Source organism: Pan paniscus, chromosome 1 (genome assembly GCF_029289425.2).
Source record: "Pan paniscus chromosome 1, NHGRI_mPanPan1-v2.0_pri, whole genome shotgun sequence".
NCBI classification, from domain to species: Eukaryota; Metazoa; Chordata; class Mammalia; order Primates; family Hominidae; genus Pan; species Pan paniscus.
This window is the reverse complement of record NC_073249.2, coordinates 48,525,304-48,545,429: the sequence shown is the minus strand read 5'-3', so window position 1 is coordinate 48,545,429 and position 20,126 is coordinate 48,525,304. Positions and strand designations below refer to the sequence as shown.

General features: G+C 36.3%; 1 protein-coding gene across 6 annotated transcripts in view; it reads left to right on the top strand.

Annotated features, from left to right (window-relative positions):
- CAMSAP2 (calmodulin regulated spectrin associated protein family member 2) overlaps window positions 1-20,126 on the top strand; it is a 121,685-nt gene that overhangs the window by 95,855 nt on the left and 5,704 nt on the right. For 4 of the 6 annotated variants that reach the window (XM_003823055.6, XM_003823054.6, XM_055109987.2 and 1 more), the window contains 8 exons: window positions 7,133-7,226; window positions 9,901-9,988; window positions 12,325-12,407; window positions 12,757-12,826; window positions 13,149-15,351; window positions 17,663-17,799; window positions 18,406-18,626; window positions 19,948-20,020. In XM_003823055.6, the coding sequence (XP_003823103.2) occupies window positions 7,133-7,226; window positions 9,901-9,988; window positions 12,325-12,407; window positions 12,757-12,826; window positions 13,149-15,351; window positions 17,663-17,799; window positions 18,406-18,626; window positions 19,948-20,020 (2,969 nt within the window). The remainder of the gene's footprint in view (window positions 1-7,132; window positions 7,227-9,900; window positions 9,989-12,324; window positions 12,408-12,756; window positions 12,827-13,148; window positions 15,352-17,662; window positions 17,800-18,405; window positions 18,627-19,947; window positions 20,021-20,126) is intronic. The other 2 variants (XM_003823056.6, XM_008976655.6) reach the window with 1 other exon arrangement.

The window sequence follows — 20,126 nt, the reverse complement described above, 5'->3', positions numbered from 1 at the left end:
ATGACTGCACTCCAAACTTAGTGACAAACCAAGACCCTGTCACCAAAAACAAAACAAAACAAAAACCATAGGGGCTTTCTCTTTTAATTTTTAAAGGTTAAAAAAGAGTGTTTAAAATAGTAATTATTTGAAGTTCAAGATTTGCTGTTGCTAAAAACATGGTGGGAATCATATACATGTTATATAAACACAGGCAACCCCCATGTATGCAGTTTTAGTTCTGGTAAACCATTTGGAAGCAGACTGGGGAAACGAACTGGGTACACCTATTGCTTTTGAAGAATTTTAGGATTTGTTTGCAGCTACTCTAGGATACCAAGTGTCACATGTGCATCATTAGAACAAAGCCCTAATTTAAGACACTGAAGAACTACAGAATGCAAGTGTGTAAAAGTTATTAAGATGAAAAGAAAGGAGCATTAAACAAGTTTGTCAGCAAAATGTAAAATGGCAAAATTTGGAGATTATTATAACTTTTAGAACATTGCAGGACCCACACTAATGTTTGAAAAATATTTTAGCGAGAGACTATTATATGCTAGACACTGTACTGAGCCTGGGGATTTGGTCATTTATTCATTCATCGGCAGATATTTACTGAATATCTCCATGTGCCAGACACTATTCTTAGCTTTGGAGGTAAAGCAGAGAACGAAATGGCAGGGTAAACTATAAAGCCAGTGGTAAAGACATTTCCAAAATAAGCCACTGCTCCTGCTGACCCAAAGTTGTACCCAGTCTCTTGTGTCTGACACATCAAAAAACATTTTTTTCTAATTGATGTTGAAGGTTTACACCCTTGCCATTCATATCAGAATGAAAGGTAATATCATTTCCATATATATCTTGTAATGCTTTCTCTGGTATTTTCAGGTAATAACAGAAATATTAATTTCTGTTAGTACCAGAAAAGGCATCAACAAGATATCTACGTTGTCAGCTAAAAATTTAAATGCTACTTCTGTAATCTCAAAGGAAAAAAACTGTCTCACTAAATACATGGAGATATAAGATTGCATTTGTTTAAGTTGGTATACCTTGGACTTCCAATACATAATATACAGTCCTGATGTTTATATCAACTTTGTCTGGGTATGACCCATATAAAGATATTTTCTTAAATTAGGTATATTTAAACTATGATTTTCTACAGAAAGGGCTTTGGTCACTTTCTATGTTCTTTACTTATTACTACCACAGCTTTGACTTCATTTGAATATCTTTTTTTTTTTTAATTCAACCTTATTTTAAACTTTTAGCTTAAGCTCAAGGGTACATATGCAGGTTTGTTACATAGGTAAACTTGTGTCATGGGGGTTTGTGGTACAGATTTTTATTTCGTCACCCAGGTATTAACCTTAATACCCATCAGTTATTTCTCCTGATCCTCTCCCTCCTTTCACCTTCCACTCGTGGATAGTTTTGCAGTTTTTGTTCTCTTTCTGTCCCTGTGTTTTCGTCACATAAGTGAGAGCATGTGGTGTGTGGTTTTGTTTCTGCATTAGTTTGCTAAGGATAATGACCTCCAGCTCCATCTGTGTTCCTACAAAGGACATGATCTTGTTCTTTTTTATGGCTGCATAGTATTCCATAGTGTATATGTACCCCATTTTCTTTATCCAGTCTAGCGTCGATGGGCATTTAGGATGATTCCATGTCTTGGCTATTGTTAATAGTGCTGCAGTGAACATACACATGCATGTGTCTTTTTGGTGGAATGATTTATGTTCCTTTGGGATATACCCAGTAATGGGATTGCTGGGTTCAGTAGTATTTCTGTTTTTAGGTCTTTGAGGAATTACCACACTGTTTTCCACATTGGTTGAACTAGTTTACACTCCTACCAACAGTGTGTAAATGTTCCTTTTTCTCTGCAACTTTGTCAGCACCTATTATTTTTTGACTTTTTAGTAAGAGCCATTCTAACCGGTGTGAGATGGTATCTCATTGTGGTTTTGATTTGCATTTCTCTAATGATCAGTGATATTGGGCTTTTTTTCATATGCTTGTTGGCCGCGTGTATGTCTATGTCTTTTGAAAAGTGTCTGTTCATGTCCTTTGCCCACTTCTTAATGAGATTATTTTTATCTTGTAAATATGTTTAAGTCCCTTATAGATGCTGGATATGAGACCTTGGTCAGATGCATAGTCCGAAAAATTTTCTCCCATTCTATAAGCTCTCTGTTCACACTGTTGATAGTTTGTTTTGCTGTGCAGAAGCTTTGTAGTTTAATTAGATCCTATTTGTCAATTTTTGCTTTTGTTGGAACTTCTTTTGGCACCTTTGTCATGAAATATTTGCCCATTCCTATGTCCAGAATGGTACTGCCTAGATTTTCTTCCAGGGTTTTTATAGTTTTGGGTTTATATTTACTTCTTTAATCCATCTTGAGTTAATTTTTTTATATAGTGTAAGGGAAGTGTCTGTTTTCCATCTTCTGAGTATGGCTAGACCGTTATCCCAGCACCATTTGTTGAATAGGGAGTCCTTCCCCATTGTTTGCTTTGGTCAGCTTTTTCAAAGATCAGATGGTTGTAGATATGTGGCCTTATTTCTGGGCTCTCTGTTCTGTTCCATTTTTGTACCAGTACCATGCTGTTTTGGTTACTGTAGCCCTGTAATATAGTTTGCAGTCAGGTAACATGATGCCTCCTGCTTTGTTCTTTTTGCTTAGGATTGCCTTGGCTATTCAGGTTCTTTTTTGGTTCAATATGATTTTTAAAATAGTTTTTTTTAGTTCTATGAAGAATATCATTGGTAGTTTAATAAGAATAGCATTGAATCTATACATTGATTTGGGCAGTATGGCTATTTTAACAATATTGATTCTTCCTGTCCATGAGCATGGAATGTTTTTCCATTTGTTTGTATCATCTCTGATTTCTTTGAGTGGTGTATTGTAGTTCTCCTTGTAGAGATCTTTCACTTCCCTGGTTAGCTGTATTCCTAGGTATTTTATTCTTTTTGTGCCAGTTGTGAATGGGATTGCATTCCTGATTTGGCTCTTGGCTTAACTGTTGTTGGTGTATAGGAATGTTAGTGATTTTTATACATTAATTTTGTATCCTGAGACTTTGCTGAAGTTGTTTATCAGCTTAAGGAGCTTTTGGGACAAGAGTATGTAGCCTTATGACCATCTTAACTAAAAGAAGGAAAGAAGAAGCTTTTAAATGAAATTAATCTGACATCATTCCTGAAATATGGTGACAGATTTATTGCTGTTTAATCGTCATGAACTCAGAAAGACATAATCTTCATAAGCTTTAATTACTGGGAAAATTATTTCTTACTGTACTGACATCTTGTGGCCAAATAGTACAATTAATGTTATTAGGATGGCTATCTTACCAAAGTCCTTAAAATATTAACTTATTTTCTGTTCAACAGATAATTATTGAGCACTTAAGCAGTATTTTTTCAAAATATAATCAGCTTTCAGTTAACTAGGCTAGTAAAATGGAACCTAGCACCAGTACTTAAAAACCAATTTTATACTTTGGCTTTAGAAAGTATACCATAAAGATAAGTATAAAGAAGAAATATAAATCACAATAATCTTATTAATCAGAAATATTGTGTCAATGTTTTGATGTTTTACTGACTGTTTTTTTTAGTACGTAGATTCATTCATTTGTACATTCATTTAATAAATATTTATTGAGCACCTATCATGTGCCAGACACTGTTTTAAACACTGAAGATATAATGATGAGCATAAACTTTGTCTTTTTAGACTTTATCATCTGGAGGGTAAGATGAGGAACCTTGGAGAATGTAGTAATAGATAAATCTGGGAAGAGAAAAAGGGACTGTACCAAGTAGCCTCTTGTAAGCCATAGTAAGATTCCCTTTACCTCAAGAGCAATGGAAAGAGAGTTGCATTTTGAAAAGTTTGTTTTCTTAGCAAGCCAAAGAAAAAGCTATTGTGTTCCAAACAAGGCAAAAATGTTTGAATCAGAGCAGTTATGATGGAGAGAAGTTGGTGAATTCCAGAAATATTTAGGATGCAAAATCTGCATGCTTTGGTGATGAATTGGACGTGGGAGAAAGAAGGTGTCAAGGATGACTCCTAGGTTTCTGGTTTGCACACTGGGATAGTGGTGCCATTCAGTGAGATAAGGACTGCAGTAAGATCACATTTGTAGGGAAGGTCACTATTTCAATTTTGGACATAGGCCTTTGAGATATCCAAAAGAAAATGCTCGGTAGGCCACTGTATATATAAGTGCAGTCAGTACATTTGAGAATCATTTAGTAGCTGATGGACGTAGGCATGGCAGTGTTTCAAAGAGGGGCGAGATCAGGAATATCAAATGCAGCTGAGAGGTCAAGTAAGATGGGAAATCTGTTTGATTTAGCAACATATGTACATCATTGGCGACTTGAGCAGTTGCTGTTAGGGGAATGATGTGACTCAGTGCCAAGACTGAAGTAGATTAGAGAGTAAAAGTGATGAAATGGAAAATGTCAGTAGAGGCCTGCTCCTAAAAGAAGTTTGTGAAGAGGTAAAAAGATGGTGGGAACGAGGAGAAACTAGAGAAGAGTTATTGAGTAAAGGTTTTGTTTCATTTATTTTGATGGGAGGGATTTGAGCATGTTTAAAAGCCAAATAGGAAGGATTCTGTTGACAGGGGAAGGATACATATGTGGGAGAGAAAAGTAGGATTAAGAATATAAGCATTCACAGCAATTTGGATGGAATTGGAGACCATTATTCTAAGTGAAGTAACTCAGGAATGGAACACCAAACATCATATGTTCTCACTCATAAGTGGGAGCTAAGCCATAAGGATGCAAAGGCATAAGAATGATACAGTGGACTTTGGGGACTCAGGGAAAAAAGCGGGAGGGAGGTGAGGGATAAAAGACCACACATTGGGTACAGTGTACACTGCTTGGGTGATGGGTGCACCAGAATCTCAGAAATTACTTAAAGAACTTATTCATGTAACCAAACACCACCTGTTCCCCTAAACACCTATTAAAATAAGAAATAAATTTTTTTAAACTGTAAAGTTTCTGAGAAGTCAAGCAGGGATGAGAGCCACTGCATAGCCTTTACGGATTATAAGCATTCTTATTACTTTTTTTAGTCACAAATTTTAATGGCTGCTTCAATTAGTATGTATCTGTATATCAACATTCTAAAATTCTGAGAATTTACAGTAAAAGCAAACATGAAGGTAAAGTAGAAACCTACCAAATGCTCTTCACCACTGTGCATTACCTTCTGTAACACTCCAGACTCTTACACTCAGCCACCTACAAGACAGGTCCACTTAAATGTCCAGTGAACATCTCAAACAATGACTCTAGATTCCTTTCATTACCTGTTTCTCCCAGTCCTTTCTATCTCACTATTAGTTGCTCGAGACAAAAACCTAAGAGTCATCACTCTTGATTCTTCTCTTTTCATCACTTTCTTTTTATTTTTTTTAGAGACAGGGTCTCACTCTGTCACCCAGGCTGGAGTGCAGTGGCACAATCAGCCAAATCCTGGGCTCAAGCTGTATTCCTGCCCTAGCCTCCCAAGCAGCTAGGATGACAGGCACGTGCCACCATGCATAGCTAATTTTTAAAATTTTTATAGAGGCAAGCTATGTTGCCCAGGCTGGTCTCAACCTCCAGGCCTCAAGCAGTCCTTCCTCCTCAGCCTCCTCAAGCACTGGGATTACAGGCATGAGCCACTGCGCCCAGCCTCTTTTCTTCACTTTCTGCATACACGATAGCCTTCCAGAACTATCAGATGAGAGATGATATTTGAAAGTCACCAACTTAAATATGAGAAAACCAAGAGAACGCATAAGTTCTAGTGGAGAGCATATAGAGTTTAAGGATTATTCATAATTAGCAAGTAGGAAGAAGGCAAGACATTAGAAAATAACCATATCCAGGATAATCTTAAAAACTTTAATATGAAATAAGACCTTATTAAACATTAATAAATTTGATAGTAACTATTTTATTAAATGCCAAACACCCAAAATTTAGAAAACATATTATTTTAAATAGTTATGAAGACAGATTTTGTAGTTTTAAAAAATTTACCGAATGCCTAAAATTGAAATAATTCTTCATGCTTACAGCTTTTATTTTATATGCATTTTAAAATATAAGCTTGTAGTAGAAATGTGCTTTTGAGGACCCTTAATCCTTTCTCTTAATTTTAAGCCATTAAAAAAATTATTTACATTTTAAAATAGTAATAATAAAAGGTAACATTGTTGACTTATTGATAACTTTTCGAAGTTAGGTAGATACATTCATTGTATAAATAATGTTTTGTACATTTCAAAATTATTAAAAATTAGCTATAAAAATTTAGTTTTGGTGTTATTTAGCACCTGTATTACTGGTGAGTTTAGCATTACTGAGCACATACATATAACTTTTTTTGTTTGAGACGGAGTCTTGCGCCCTGTCACCCAGGCTGGAGTGCAATGGCATGATCTTGGCTCACTGCAACCTCTGTGTCTTGGGTTCAAGCTATTCTCCTACCTCAGCCTCTCAAGTAGCTAGGATTACAGGCACGCGCCACCACACCCGGCTAGTTTTTTGTATCTTTAGTAGAGACGGGGTTTCACCTTGTTGGCCAGGCTGGTCTCAAACTCCTGACCTCGTGATCTGCCCACCTTGGCCTCCCAAAGTGCTGGGGTTACAGGCGTGAGTCACCACGCCCGGCCACATAAAGTATTTTTTTAAGACTACATCCAGTTACGTTTTGGAGAAATTTCTAGGGATCTGAGTAGAGCTTAGTTATGTTTTGAAAGTGATAACCCCTCTTTAGAGTGTCAGATGATTGAATAACTTTTTAAGTTGCTTATATTTACTTTGGAATGAAAGTGCCTTATATATTATCTCAGTGTTCTACACAGTTAGAGGTATTCATGCCTGCTAGATCAATTGGACCACCATTTTAGAACTATAGAGCAAATGATCAGCAAGAGGTTTTGAATAGTTATAATTTTTACCCACAAGAGTTAATATTCCATCCCATGTTTAATAGCCTACTGTAGTGAATATACTCCAGTGATGAATGAATGAGATTTAAACCTATATTTTAAAACAATAAAATTCTGTTTATCATGAAGTTTTACCTAATGTAGGCTTTCTTTTAAATTTCCTATATAGAGTAATTATTTGGTGTTCATGGCGGAACTGTTCTGGTGGTTTGAAGTGGTGAAGCCGTCTTTTGTACAGCCTCGTGTTGTTCGTCCACAAGGAGGTAATCAATCTTTTTAATTTTAAATGTTCCTATGAACAGAAAAAAATGGAATGTTGATATAACCTTACCTGGTTACATTTTTAGAAAGCAGCCTATTATTTTTTTTTTAGATTTCAGCTATTACACTTGATAGATTCTCCTAACCTCTTAAAATGGTTAGAGGAGAAGAAAAAGAAAATGGAGGGAATGGCTTTGAATTTGAAGTCTTATGATGTGGAACTTTTAGCTTTAACTGTCCATTTCTTTTCTTTGCATCTTTTATCGTTATCCCAGCTTTTATTCCCTTTTAGATTCTTAGTTTTTAACATTGTGTTACCCAGAATCCCCACAAATTATTGTTTGGCCTTAACCCGCAACTCGAATTTGCCATTAAACTATAAAAAGGTTTGTATGGATTTTTAAACCTAGTGGATTTTATGACTATTATATCATGAACTATTGATTGTACATAATAAGAATAAAATTAGTAAGAAATAAGGGGGTTACTGTAAAGACCCCTAGATATAAGGAACAAAAAATCTTCCTAAATTTTCTGTAAAGCAAAATTTCACATAGCAAAACCAATTTTCTCTTGGCTCCCATTATAAAACTAGAGGTTTATTTCTAGGCTGGGTGTGGTGGCTCACGCCTGTAATCCTAGCACTTTGAGAGGCCTAGGCGGGTGGATTACCTGAGGTCAGGAGTTTGAAACCAGGCTGGTCAACATGGTGAAACCCTATCTCTACTAAAAATACAAAAATTAGCCGGGCATGTTGGTGCATGCCTGTAATCCCAGCTACTCGGGAGGCTGAGACAGTAGAGTTAATTGAACCCAGGAGGCAGAGGTTGCAGTGAGCGAGATCGCACCACTGCACTCCAGCCTGGGTGACAGAGATGAGACACCATCTCAAAAAAAAAGAAAAAAAAAAAAAAACTAGAGGTTTATTTCTATAGGGGGAAAAATGATCTTAAATTATAAGCTTAGCCCACTAAAGAACTTTCTTCCAGCATAACTTATGGAAACATTTCTGTCTGCTACCAATAGCTGCCCTACCCAATAACAACACATGATTATTGTGCATCCCAACTACTTAGCAGCTTTCCTTGGCTCCAAAGTTTGTTATTTTTGTAACTGCTACCGTTACCTGCACCTCCCTGCTAAACCCCCAAAAAATAAAAGAAGAGAAAGTGATCAGGAAGGAGGAAAAACATATGTAGCCAAAGGGGAGGCATAGTCTAGTGAGTACAATGAGGTTACTTCAGGCAGCCCACCGCATCTCAGGCAAAAATCTGTGAAATAAGCAATAATTCGAGTATTGCTAAGCTTCTTAAGGCAGATTCTGAATATCGAGTCACTATATAACATTATATAACTTCTTTACATGCCTATAAAAAAATAGAGATGCTCCCCTAAGGCCATTGAATGAAGTCAGATATTCTTAGTAATTTTCATAACCAATATTTGTATAATTTTTAAAAATTATTAACAGGGTTTTCACTACATTGCTTTCTGTGATTTCACCTGTGAAGCTCACTATTCAAAATACCAACAGCTGTTGCATCAGATCTCAAAGTCAAAAAGTAAATTGAGTCTTCCTCCAGAGTTACTTACAAAAATAAAAGTATACCAGCAGGTTTAATTATTTTCTAAAGAAATTCTGTTTTTCTCTAATTGACCAAAATACCAGCTGTTTCATAAAGAAGCAGAGCTGACCATATGTATCTGAAGTTCTATGAAAGCTTTCACAAAGCTAAACGCTCAAACTTATTTTTGTTTGTTTGTTTTTGTTTTGTTTTGTTTTTGAGATGGAGTCTTGCTCTGTTGCCCAGGCTGGAGTGCAGTGGCACAGTCTCGGCTCACTGCAAGCTCCATCTCCCAGGTTCACGCCATTCTCCTGCCTCAGCCTCCCGAGTAGCTGGGACAACAGGCGCCTGCCACCACGCTCAGCTAATTTTTTGTATTTTTAGTAGAGGTGGGGTTTCACCATGTTAGCCAGGATGGTCTCAATCTCCTGACCTCGTGATCCACCAGCCTCAGCCTCCCAAAGTACTGGGATTACAGGCGTGAACCACCACGCCCAGCCACTTATTTTTGTTTTAAATACATGTATTTATTTTATGTTAGGCTTTTTCCCCCTAATTATCCTTAATCAGATGAATTTTTTAATTTAAGAAATTTTTGGCTGGGCATGGTGGCTTACGCCTGTAATCCCAGCACTTTGGGAGGTTGAGGCGGGCAGATCACAAGGTCAAGAGTTCGAGACCAGCCTGGCCAATATGGTGAAACCCTGTCTCTACTAAAAATTCAAAAATTAGCTGAGCGTGGTGGCGGGTGCCTGTAGTCCCAGCTGCTTGGGAGGCTGAGGCAGGAGAATCGCTTGAACCCAAGAGGTGGAGGTTGCAGTGAGCTGAGATCGCGCCATTGCACTCCAGCCTGGGCGACAGAGCGAGACTCCATCTAAAAAAAAAGAAAGAACATTTTTTTAAATTTTGAATTTAAGTCTGAATACTTCAAAAAGATCTTAAAGAAACTTGACCCTTTGAAAATTATTTAAGAAGAAAACTTTATGCTATGATTTCTCAATACGTAGAAAGGGAAATAGAAGTTAAATTTTATTATAAATTTGTTTATGGTCCAGAATTTTTCATAGAAATATGCTAATTTGAGGGTGTTTTTAAAAATCTTTTATTCCAGCTGAACCTGTAAAAGATATGCCTTCAATTCCTGTCTTGAATGCTGCCAAAAGAAATGTCTTAGATAGTAGTTCTGACTTCCCTTCAAGGTAAACTCCACAATGACTTTATTTTCACCATTTCTATTCTATTTACTAATTAAATTACATAATATTATATTACATAAGGTTTTTAAGAATTTCAGTTGGATTTTGAACTGTTATAATTAGCTTACCCTATTAAAGCCTGTTTTAACTTAAATATAAATTGAAATATACACTGAAATGAATGTTTATGTACCACACTGAAAAGATGGGACAATATACTCTAAGTTCCCAATAACCAACCTAAAACCAAACTTTTGATGCATAACTTGTTCATAATTGAGAACTGTCTAATAGGTAACTCTTAGGCCTTGGAGGGAAATTTTGAAATTCGATTAGGACTTTTACGTATTATATTATTTTAAAAATCTTTGAAGGTTTTTCCTGCTTTTTTTTTTTCCTGGTTAGGATAGCTATTGAGAGATCACAGTGTTACCCACACAACGGGTGGGTTTGGTCTCTTGGCAGATGACAGTCCAAAGCCACAACCAAGGAGGATTTAACAAGACGAGGATTTTATTACTTGCAGCAAGTAAGGAGGACACCGGGAATAATTCCCCAAAGCAGTGCCTCCTCAAGCAGAGGTGAAAATAGGGCTTTTAGTAGGCTGGTTAACTGTATCATTGTGTGTAGAGGTGGAGTAAAGGCAGTAAAGGCACAGTCATCAGTCATGCTTCTGCATACTGGCATGTATAGAAAATGCGGAATAAGCTCCTCCTTGGATGGGATTTTTAGTGTGGTAATGGTAATACATTTCCGTCTCAGGCATCTCTGCATCCACCCAGCTTGTGTAGTTTTTGTTTTGTAATGTGGGGTTGGGCTGCTTCCTGGAAATTTCTGAAACAATAAAAATTTCAAGGTGCAACAGTTACAAGCAGGTACCTTTTCACAGTGTGTACCTGAAAACCCAAGGACCCTGGGTTACAACAATAGAATATTTATTACAATATTAAATCTTTAATGCTTTAGTACATAGTATTAGGAACTAAACTGAAAGCAAAGTAAAAATGTCCTATCATATTAATACCTAGATAATCCTGACTTCTCACCCAGGTATGTGATAGGGACATTAGTTTGTTTAAAAATGTATTTCAGCAGCTCCTATAAGCAGCTTTTTATTTGAATCTATTAGAACCTACAATTTATATTGACTTTGGACTCCCTAATCTATCTGATTTTTTACGTTAAAACTAACGTCTTTTGTGGGTTTTTGGAAATTCAGACACATTAAAAATACATTTCAAAAATTATGAGTAAAACATTCAAAGTAATTTCTGTATGAATTCTTGGCTTAACACAAAAATATGAAATTTAGCAGGCATGGGGGATCAATAGTGACATTTCCTTCCTTGAAGATTTAGAAAACACTCAGTGTTCTAGGTCATCACTCTTGCTCTATTAAATCTTTAAATTCCACTTTCAAAGTGGAGGAAAGTAAAGCTTTCCACTCAAAGATTAGATTATTCCATAATTATTCTAGGAACCTAAATGGACAGTCTCCCACATTTCTGAAAAATGTTTTAATTCATGTCCTCTGGAAAACTCATCTCTTTTCTGTCTCTCAGACATCTCAGCGGCTCATTTTTCCTATTTTTCCCAGCAGAAACTCTTTTTATAATGCAGATGGATGTCTACATTCTTTTCCTTGAAAAGTTATTGTGTAGCCAGTATTCTAGGCTATTCTGAGTTCCTAGTCATCCTCTCATTTCTATAAGTCTCCATATGGTCCATTGTAGTTCTCCAACACTGTGGAACTTTTGAGAAAGAATTGAAGTATTTTTACCCTTCCTGGGAATAATGTAGCCACATCTCAAATGTTAGTGAACCTAAATAATGATTTTATGAGAAAGAAAAAAACAAAGGACGAAGACAGACAAAGCAAAAGATGTTTTCAGTAGCTACTCCACACACTTGGCTACCAGCTGTTGGAGATATACAAACAGGTCCGTGAGCAGAGAGGCTGTCAAGGTACTTTACTAGGGTTTATTATACCTATAGTTTTTAGAGATTAGATTTGACCAAAGTATTTCAAATTGGTGAGTTTCATTTTACTTTTTTATATATCAGTTTTTATGTTTATAAAAATGAAAATAATTCATATCTCACAAAGACATTGAGATGTATATGAAAGTACTTCAAGTTGTTTGGCTAAAAGACATAAAATATATATAGATACATACTGTAATCACAGCCATTCTTTGGTTTAAACAATATGTTTCCATATTTTTAAAATTTAGGTTGTAGAATCAGAGGTGGTAGTGTTGTTTCTAACTTAAGACATTCTACCTAAATTTATATTAAACAGCTAAAATATAACATTTTAAATTTATTTTCCATTGCAGTGGGGAAGGAGCTACATTTACACAGTCTCATCATCATTTGCCTTCTAGGTATTCACGTCCCCAGGCTCATTCTTCAGCCTCAGGTAATATATTTGAAAAAGCCTAGGAAAATACTCTTTTAAGTAGGTTACCTGGGAAATGATTGACAGTAAATACAAATAAACAAATATCCAGGGTTTTTTTGTGGTTTTTTTTTTGTGTGTGTGTGTTGTTTTTTTTTTTTTCCTGAAAAATGGCTATTATAACACACTAAAAGCATGGTCAGTTTCACTGTGGTTGCTTTTCTTGATAAAATGATCTCTAATTCTCCTTATGTACCTGCTTAATTTGTATTGCTATTAATGAATCCTCAAATACGTGAAGTCTCTTAAGCTGCTATAAGTTAATTTTTTTTACATGATTTCAATGGCTTTTTCTTTTTTGCATTTGAAGGAGGAATTAGAAGGTCTTCATCTATGTCTTATGTTGATGGCTTCATAGGGACATGGCCCAAAGAGAAAAGGTAAACAAAGAGAATTACTTTTAGTGTATTCAGATTATTAAGAAATGCAAATTGCATCTGTGTCTCTCTTTTATTGATAACCAAATTGCTAAAACTTTTAATTAGTTCCTAAATTTGAAAAAGGCAGTATAGGCAGATGATAGAGATGTAAAAGAAGCTAACTTTAAAAAGTAGCTAGATAGCCCTCCCCTTACCTTGAAGACAGTATGATTATGAGAACTGGGGAAAGAAAGGAAATGTAATTTCAAATAATTCTTGTTAAATGATACTAAAAATCATTTCTAGGATTTTTAAAGGATTTTTCTCTTTAACTTTTTTTTAGATCATCAGTGCATGGCGTATCATTTGATATTTCTTTTGATAAAGAAGATAGTGTACAGAGATCCACTCCAAACCGAGGAATCACTCGTTCTATTAGTAATGAAGGACTTACTCTGAACAACAGTCATGTATCTAAACACATTAGGAAAAATTTGTCCTTCAAGCCAATAAATGGAGAAGAGGAAGCAGAGAGCATTGAAGAAGAACTTAATATAGATTCTCACAGTGACCTCAAATCTTATGTGCCCCTTAACACAAATGAACTAAATTCTAATGAGAATATTCATTACAAGCTTCCAAATGGAGCTTTACAAAATAGAATACTTCTTGACGAGTTTGGCAATCAGATCGAGACACCAAGCATTGAAGAAGCATTACAAATAATTCATGATACTGAAAAATCTCCTCATACACCTCAGCCAGACCAAATTGCTAATGGCTTCTTTCTTCATAGTCAAGAAATGAGTATCTTAGATTCAAATATCAAGTTAAATCAATCTAGTCCTGATAATGTAACTGATACGAAAGGTGCCTTGAGTCCCATAACTGACAATACTGAAGTAGACACTGGAATTCACGTTCCTTCAGAAGATATTCCTGAAACTATGGACGAAGATTCTTCGTTGAGAGATTATACTGTAAGCTTGGACTCTGACATGGATGATGCATCTAAATTTCTTCAGGATTATGATATTCGAACTGGCAACACCAGGGAAGCTTTGAGTCCTTGTCCAAGTACTGTAAGTACCAAGTCTCAGCCAGGCAGCAGTGCTTCTTCTAGTTCTGGAGTTAAAATGACCAGCTTTGCTGAACAAAAATTCAGGAAACTGAATCATACCGATGGAAAAAGTAGTGGAAGCAGTTCTCAAAAAACGACACCAGAAGGCTCTGAACTTAATATTCCTCATGTGGTTGCTTGGGCACAAATTCCAGAAGAAACAGGGCTTCCACAGGGACGGGACACTACCCAGCTGTTGGCCTCTGAAATGGTGCATCTTAGGATGAAACTAGAAGAAAAGAGGCGTGCTATAGAAGCCCAGAAAAAGAAAATGGAAGCTGCTTTTACCAAACAGAGACAGAAAATGGGAAGGACAGCATTCCTTACTGTAGTGAAAAAGAAAGGGGATGGGATATCTCCTCTACGAGAGGAAGCGGCGGGTGCAGAAGATGAGAAAGTATATACTGATCGAGCAAAAGAAAAGGAATCACAAAAAACTGATGGACAAAGGAGCAAGTCACTGGCAGATATAAAAGAGAGCATGGAGAATCCTCAAGCCAAATGGCTAAAGTCTCCAACTACACCTATTGGTCCTGAGAAGCAGTGGAACCTGGCAAGCCCCTCAGAAGAAACTTTAAATGAAGGAGAGATTTTAGAATATACCAAATCCATTGAAAAGTTAAATTCATCCCTGCATTTTCTACAACAAGAAATGCAACGCTTGTCACTTCAGCAGGAGCTGTTAATGCAGATGAGAGAGCAACAATCTTGGGTGATTTCACCTCCACAACCCTCTCCACAGAAACAGATTCGAGATTTTAAGCCTTCTAAGCAGGCAGGCCTGTCATCAGCCATTACACCATTCTCCTCAGACTCCCCTCGTCCTACTCACCCATCTCCACAGTCTTCTAACAGGAAAAGTGCATCTTTTTCTGTTAAAAGTCAAAGGACTCCTAGGCCAAATGAGTTAAAAATAACACCTTTGAATCGAACCTTGACACCTCCTCGGTCTGTGGATAGCCTTCCTCGGTTAAGGAGGTTTTCACCAAGTCAAGTTCCTATTCAAACTAGGTCATTTGTATGTTTTGGGGATGATGGAGAACCTCAGTTAAAGGAATCCAAACCTAAAGAGGAAGTTAAAAAGGAGGAATTGGAATCCAAAGGGACTTTGGAACAGCGTGGACATAATCCAGAAGAAAAGGAAATCAAACCTTTTGAGTCAACAGTCTCTGAAGTCCTATCACTTCCTATCACAGAGACTGTATGTCTGACACCAAATGAGGACCAATTGAATCAACCCACAGAACCCCCTCCTAAACCCGTTTTCCCACCCACTGCTCCAAAAAATGTTAATCTGATTGAAGTTTCCCTCTCAGATTTGAAACCCCCTGAAAAGGCTGATGTACCTGTTGAAAAATATGATGGAGAAAGTGATAAAGAACAATTTGATGATGACCAGAAAGTATGCTGTGGATTCTTTTTTAAGGTGTAGTATTAATCTGCATAGTTTTGGGCATCTTCATTAGATGAGTGTGGTTGTGTTGGATATTTTTTTTTCAGTTGACATGCTTGCTTCTTTCAGTAGCAGTCCCTTTTGATACAAGTTCATCCCCATTAACTATAGTAACATTCAAGCACACTGTGGTTTCCAGTATGGACTCAAAGCTGTAATAAATCCTTTTATCACATGTTTAGATATATCCCTTGGTTTTGCTCCTCTACTGCTCTTTCTCACTCACAAAAGCCTTTTAAAAATTAAGCTACTCAGATCTCTTCAGAGAATGATTCCATTTTGTCTCTTAATCATGTAACACTGCCATTTTTTTTTAACAGAATGCTACTGTAGACACTAATAGATATTAAAATTTACTGCCTAGAGACTCTGTTCCTTGCAGAGGAAGGGAAACAAAGGGGAAGAAAATCATTAGTATAAAACAGGCAGTACCTCTGTTGCTTCATTTCTATTCCATTTATTTACACATCTTCACCACCCCATTACTCATCTGTTGGACTATGGTTACAGCTTCTTGACTGGGCTGTCTGTCTCCAATCATGCCATTCCAGTCTTCATACTGCTACTAAAGGTGATAGTTCCAAGAGCATAGCTCCAATTGAGTCTCTTTCTAGTCAAAAATCTTGCCTGTTGAATAAAGTTCAAACCCTTTAGCACAACATTCAGGGACTTTCACAGATGAACCTAAATCTTTTTGTCTAGCTTCTTCCCCGTAATTTTATTTTGTACTGTTAAGATTAACTTCAAGCTTCATCTAAAGCCTTTTATAATTCCTTCAGTCGAGGTCAAATGTTTCATCATTTGTGTATCTATTGTATCCTTAAATATACTCATACCTGTCCTGTGTCCCGGAGTTTTCAACTGTTTTGTATGATTTGCTTTGTCTCTTAGACCATGACCTCCTAGAGGTGCTGCATCTTTTTATTTTTATTTATTTATTTATTTATTTATTTTTTGAGACAGAGCTTTGCTCTTGTTGCCCAGGCTGGAGTACAATGGCGCAATCTCGGCTTACCGCAACCTCCGCCTCCTGGGTTCAGGCGATTCTCCTGCCACAGCCTCCCTAGTAGCTGGTATTACAGGCATGCACCACCACGACTGGTTAATTTTGTATTTTTAGTAGAGACGGGGTTTCTCCACGTTGGTCAGGCTGGTCTCGAACTCCCAACCTCAGGTGATCTACCCGCCTCAGCCTCCCAAAGTGCTGGGATTACAGGCATGAGCCACCGTGCCCAGCCAAGGTACTGCATCTTTTTATCCCCATAGCATAATAAAGTGTCTGGCAAACTACAATATATGTAATTTGATAGATGAAGACATATGAATGTTTGAACTAATTGCTTGAATGGTATCTTCTGACTTTCTCCATTCAGAGTTAAATCTCTCTCTGGGTTTCCATACAAAGCCTGTTGTTTGTACCTCTTCTCCTTGTGATTTTTTAGGCTCCTTGACCTGAGATACCATATATTTTAATATATGTAATATCTGACACTATGTTGTGAGTATGTTAGACACCAAAGAAATGTTTATTGAATTAAGCATTGGCAGGGACAGTTGACAAGGAGACATTAAGACAGTGAACCACTTCTACAACAGCTTGTTACTTTGCTGAATTCTGAAGCATTTTGGAAGCCCGCTGAGAACTAGGGCTGTCCCTAAGGATTCAGGTAGAAACTAGGGCAGGCCCAGGAAGCCTATAGATAATGAACTAGCTCTCAAATTAAAAGTACTATAGAAGAGAAGTATAATCATCCCCATCTTTTCTTCAATGGAAAAATGTTCATTATAGTTCAGAACCTATCAAGCAGACTGTCAGTACCTCAACTTAAAATCATGCAGCAATAGTTTCATTTATGTGCTACAACATTGGGTGGCTAATTTTGGGATGTTTTTACTTGAGGTATTTTTACTGAGCTTATATTTTAAATAAAATTTAAATGCAATTTTAAAAATTGGTGGGGGAACTACCTACTGTAAGTTATTAAATTAGGGTTAAAAAAATTTGTGCTTTTTTTTGTTTGTTTTTATGGTTGTTCTTTGCAAATCTCATAGGTTTTGACAGAGTGTAATTAAATAAGTTTGCCTGTCCTCTTTTTTGATGGAACTGTTACCACTGTAGTTCAGTTCTTCCTTCATAATTTCTCAACCACATCCACATTCAGAAGGGTTGTAATAGTTCAAACTTTCAGTTATAGGACTAACCACAAAATGTGACTACAACAATTGAAAATGAGAATATTGGTACCTAAAATGTTTCATCGTTTTCAATGAAATTCGTTCTTAGGATGATCAAAAAGCAGAAAATGATATGGCAATGAAACGGGCAGCTTTGTTGGAGAAAAGATTAAGAAGGGAAAAGGAAACTCAGCTCCGGAAACAACAGTTGGAAGCAGAAATGGAGCATAAGAAGGAGGAAACAAGGTAAAGGAAATTGCTGGCCCAGTGCTAGATCTGAACTTTAATGATGCATGGGCATATTTAGAAAAAGTTGGTAAGTACTCAAAGAGGTAGTCTCTCATTAATTTTTATTAACAGATTTTTTTCAGAGAAGTTTGTAGTATAGATAGACAGCTGGATCAATGCTCTTTTTGGTGCTTTGTAGAAATCAATTTATTTTCCCAAAGTATTGCCTAATTTTATATTTTTATCTTAAGTTTAAGGCATCTCATGGGAAAGTTCTCTAGAAACATTAATTTAAATAATTAAATGTTTAAAAAACATTAAAATAACTTTCCTGGGAGATACACACACACACACACACACACACACACACACACACACACGACCTAAATTATCTCAAATACCTTTATTTTTATTTATTTATTTGACTCTTCCTTCCCTCCTTTATTTACTTATTTATGCTTAATCCCATGTCTTAGCAGAATCATCAAGTACCTTTTAAATGAACCATTTATTCACCAAGGTGATGAAATAGAATTCTCCCTTCTCATATCAAATACATAACTCTCTCCTGTATGGTTTGTCTTTGGTATGCAGAATAAGAACTGTAACCATTTGATTTCTTAGGCGTAAAACTGAGGAAGAACGTCAGAAGAAAGAAGATGAGAGAGCACGCAGAGAATTTATTAGGCAAGAATATATGAGGCGGAAACAACTGAAACTAATGGAAGATATGGATACAGTAATTAAAGCCCGTCCTCAAGTAGTAAAACAAAAAAAACAGCGACCAAAATCTATTCACAGAGATCATATTGAATCCCCCAAAACACCAATAAAGGGTCCTCCAGGTAACATAGCTTATTATGAAGAGTCTGTTCATAAAAAACACCAGCTTGATTGGTTTGTCATACTAACTTGGTTGTACTTTGATGTGCAAAATTGGATACACAGTTTGAGATTGTGCATGCTCCCTTTTGGAAAACCAAAATGAGCAAATGAAGTTTTTAATGAATTAAATGTATTATGTGTGCATGCATATATTCAGTAGAACAAATGTGAATGCTAAAAATCAAATCTAAATATTAATCTATTAGGGAACTGTGCCCTCAGATATAATCTCCTTGAACTATTAACTGCCCTTTACATACTTATAAATTTAAATAAATGTTATATGCATGAAATGTACAAGAAACATGTTGGTATAATAAGGAATGCAAGATCAAGAGTTCACAAGTCCCTCCTTCAAGATAGAAATGGTTGAAAATCCAAACTTATAATATCTGGAGTTGAGAGAATATATTTTCTTTAAAAGTCAGTATACATACTCATTATTACTATTATTATTTTTTGAAACGGGGTCTCAGTCTGTTGCCCAGGCTAGAGTGCAGTGGTGTGATCATGGCTCACTGCAGCCTCCACCTCCCTGGGTTCAGGTGATCCTCCCACCTCAGCCTCCTGGGTAGTTGGGACTACAGGTGAGTGCCACCATACCCAGCTAACTTTTTTGTATTTTTTGTAGAGATGGGGTTTCTTCATGTTGTTCAGGCTGGTCTCGAACTCTTGGGCTCAAGTAATCTGCCTGCCTTGGCCTCCTAAAGTGTTAGGATTACAGGTGTGAGTCACTGCGCCTGGCCATACTCTTATTTTTAAAAAAATCTTGGGGGGCAGAGATAAATTTGTAAAAATAAAAGAAATCTTTATTAAAACCAAATGCCATGGAAATTTTTTAGAGAATTCTCATAGTTATACTAAACCTGAGGAAAAATAACATAATATTGACTGTTTAAAGAGAACTCTGTTTTCAAGCCTGTAAAACTAATTGATATAATTTTCTACCTAGAATTTAGATATTATGAAATTTTTTTTTGTTATTGTTTTTTTCTTTAGGATCACAGTATCATGTCTCATATTAACACTTTCCTTTTGGAACACAAGTTAGTTTTATCATTGTTTCCTAAAAGTAGGTTCCTTGCTAATTTTAAATAAATTGTGTATATATGCATGCAAGCATATTATGTGTTTAAAAGTACAGAGAAAAGGAAAAGAAACTACAGAAGCTCAATTTTTATATGCTGGTGTTATCTAATGAACAGACTCTTTGCTAGTTGCTCCTTTTAAATTTCTGATTTTGTTTTTATTCAGGATCATGAGTTTATCGTGTTTTTTCAGTCTCTAGCCTTTCTTTGGCATCGCTGAACACGGGTGATAACGAGAGTGTACATTCAGGCAAGAGGACGCCAAGGTAAATCTATAACGTATGAATATTTTTACAGAAAAGAATATAGTACCTGCAATTATACAAACTCTAAGTAAAAATTCTTCAGTGTTTTTATATTTTATAATGACCA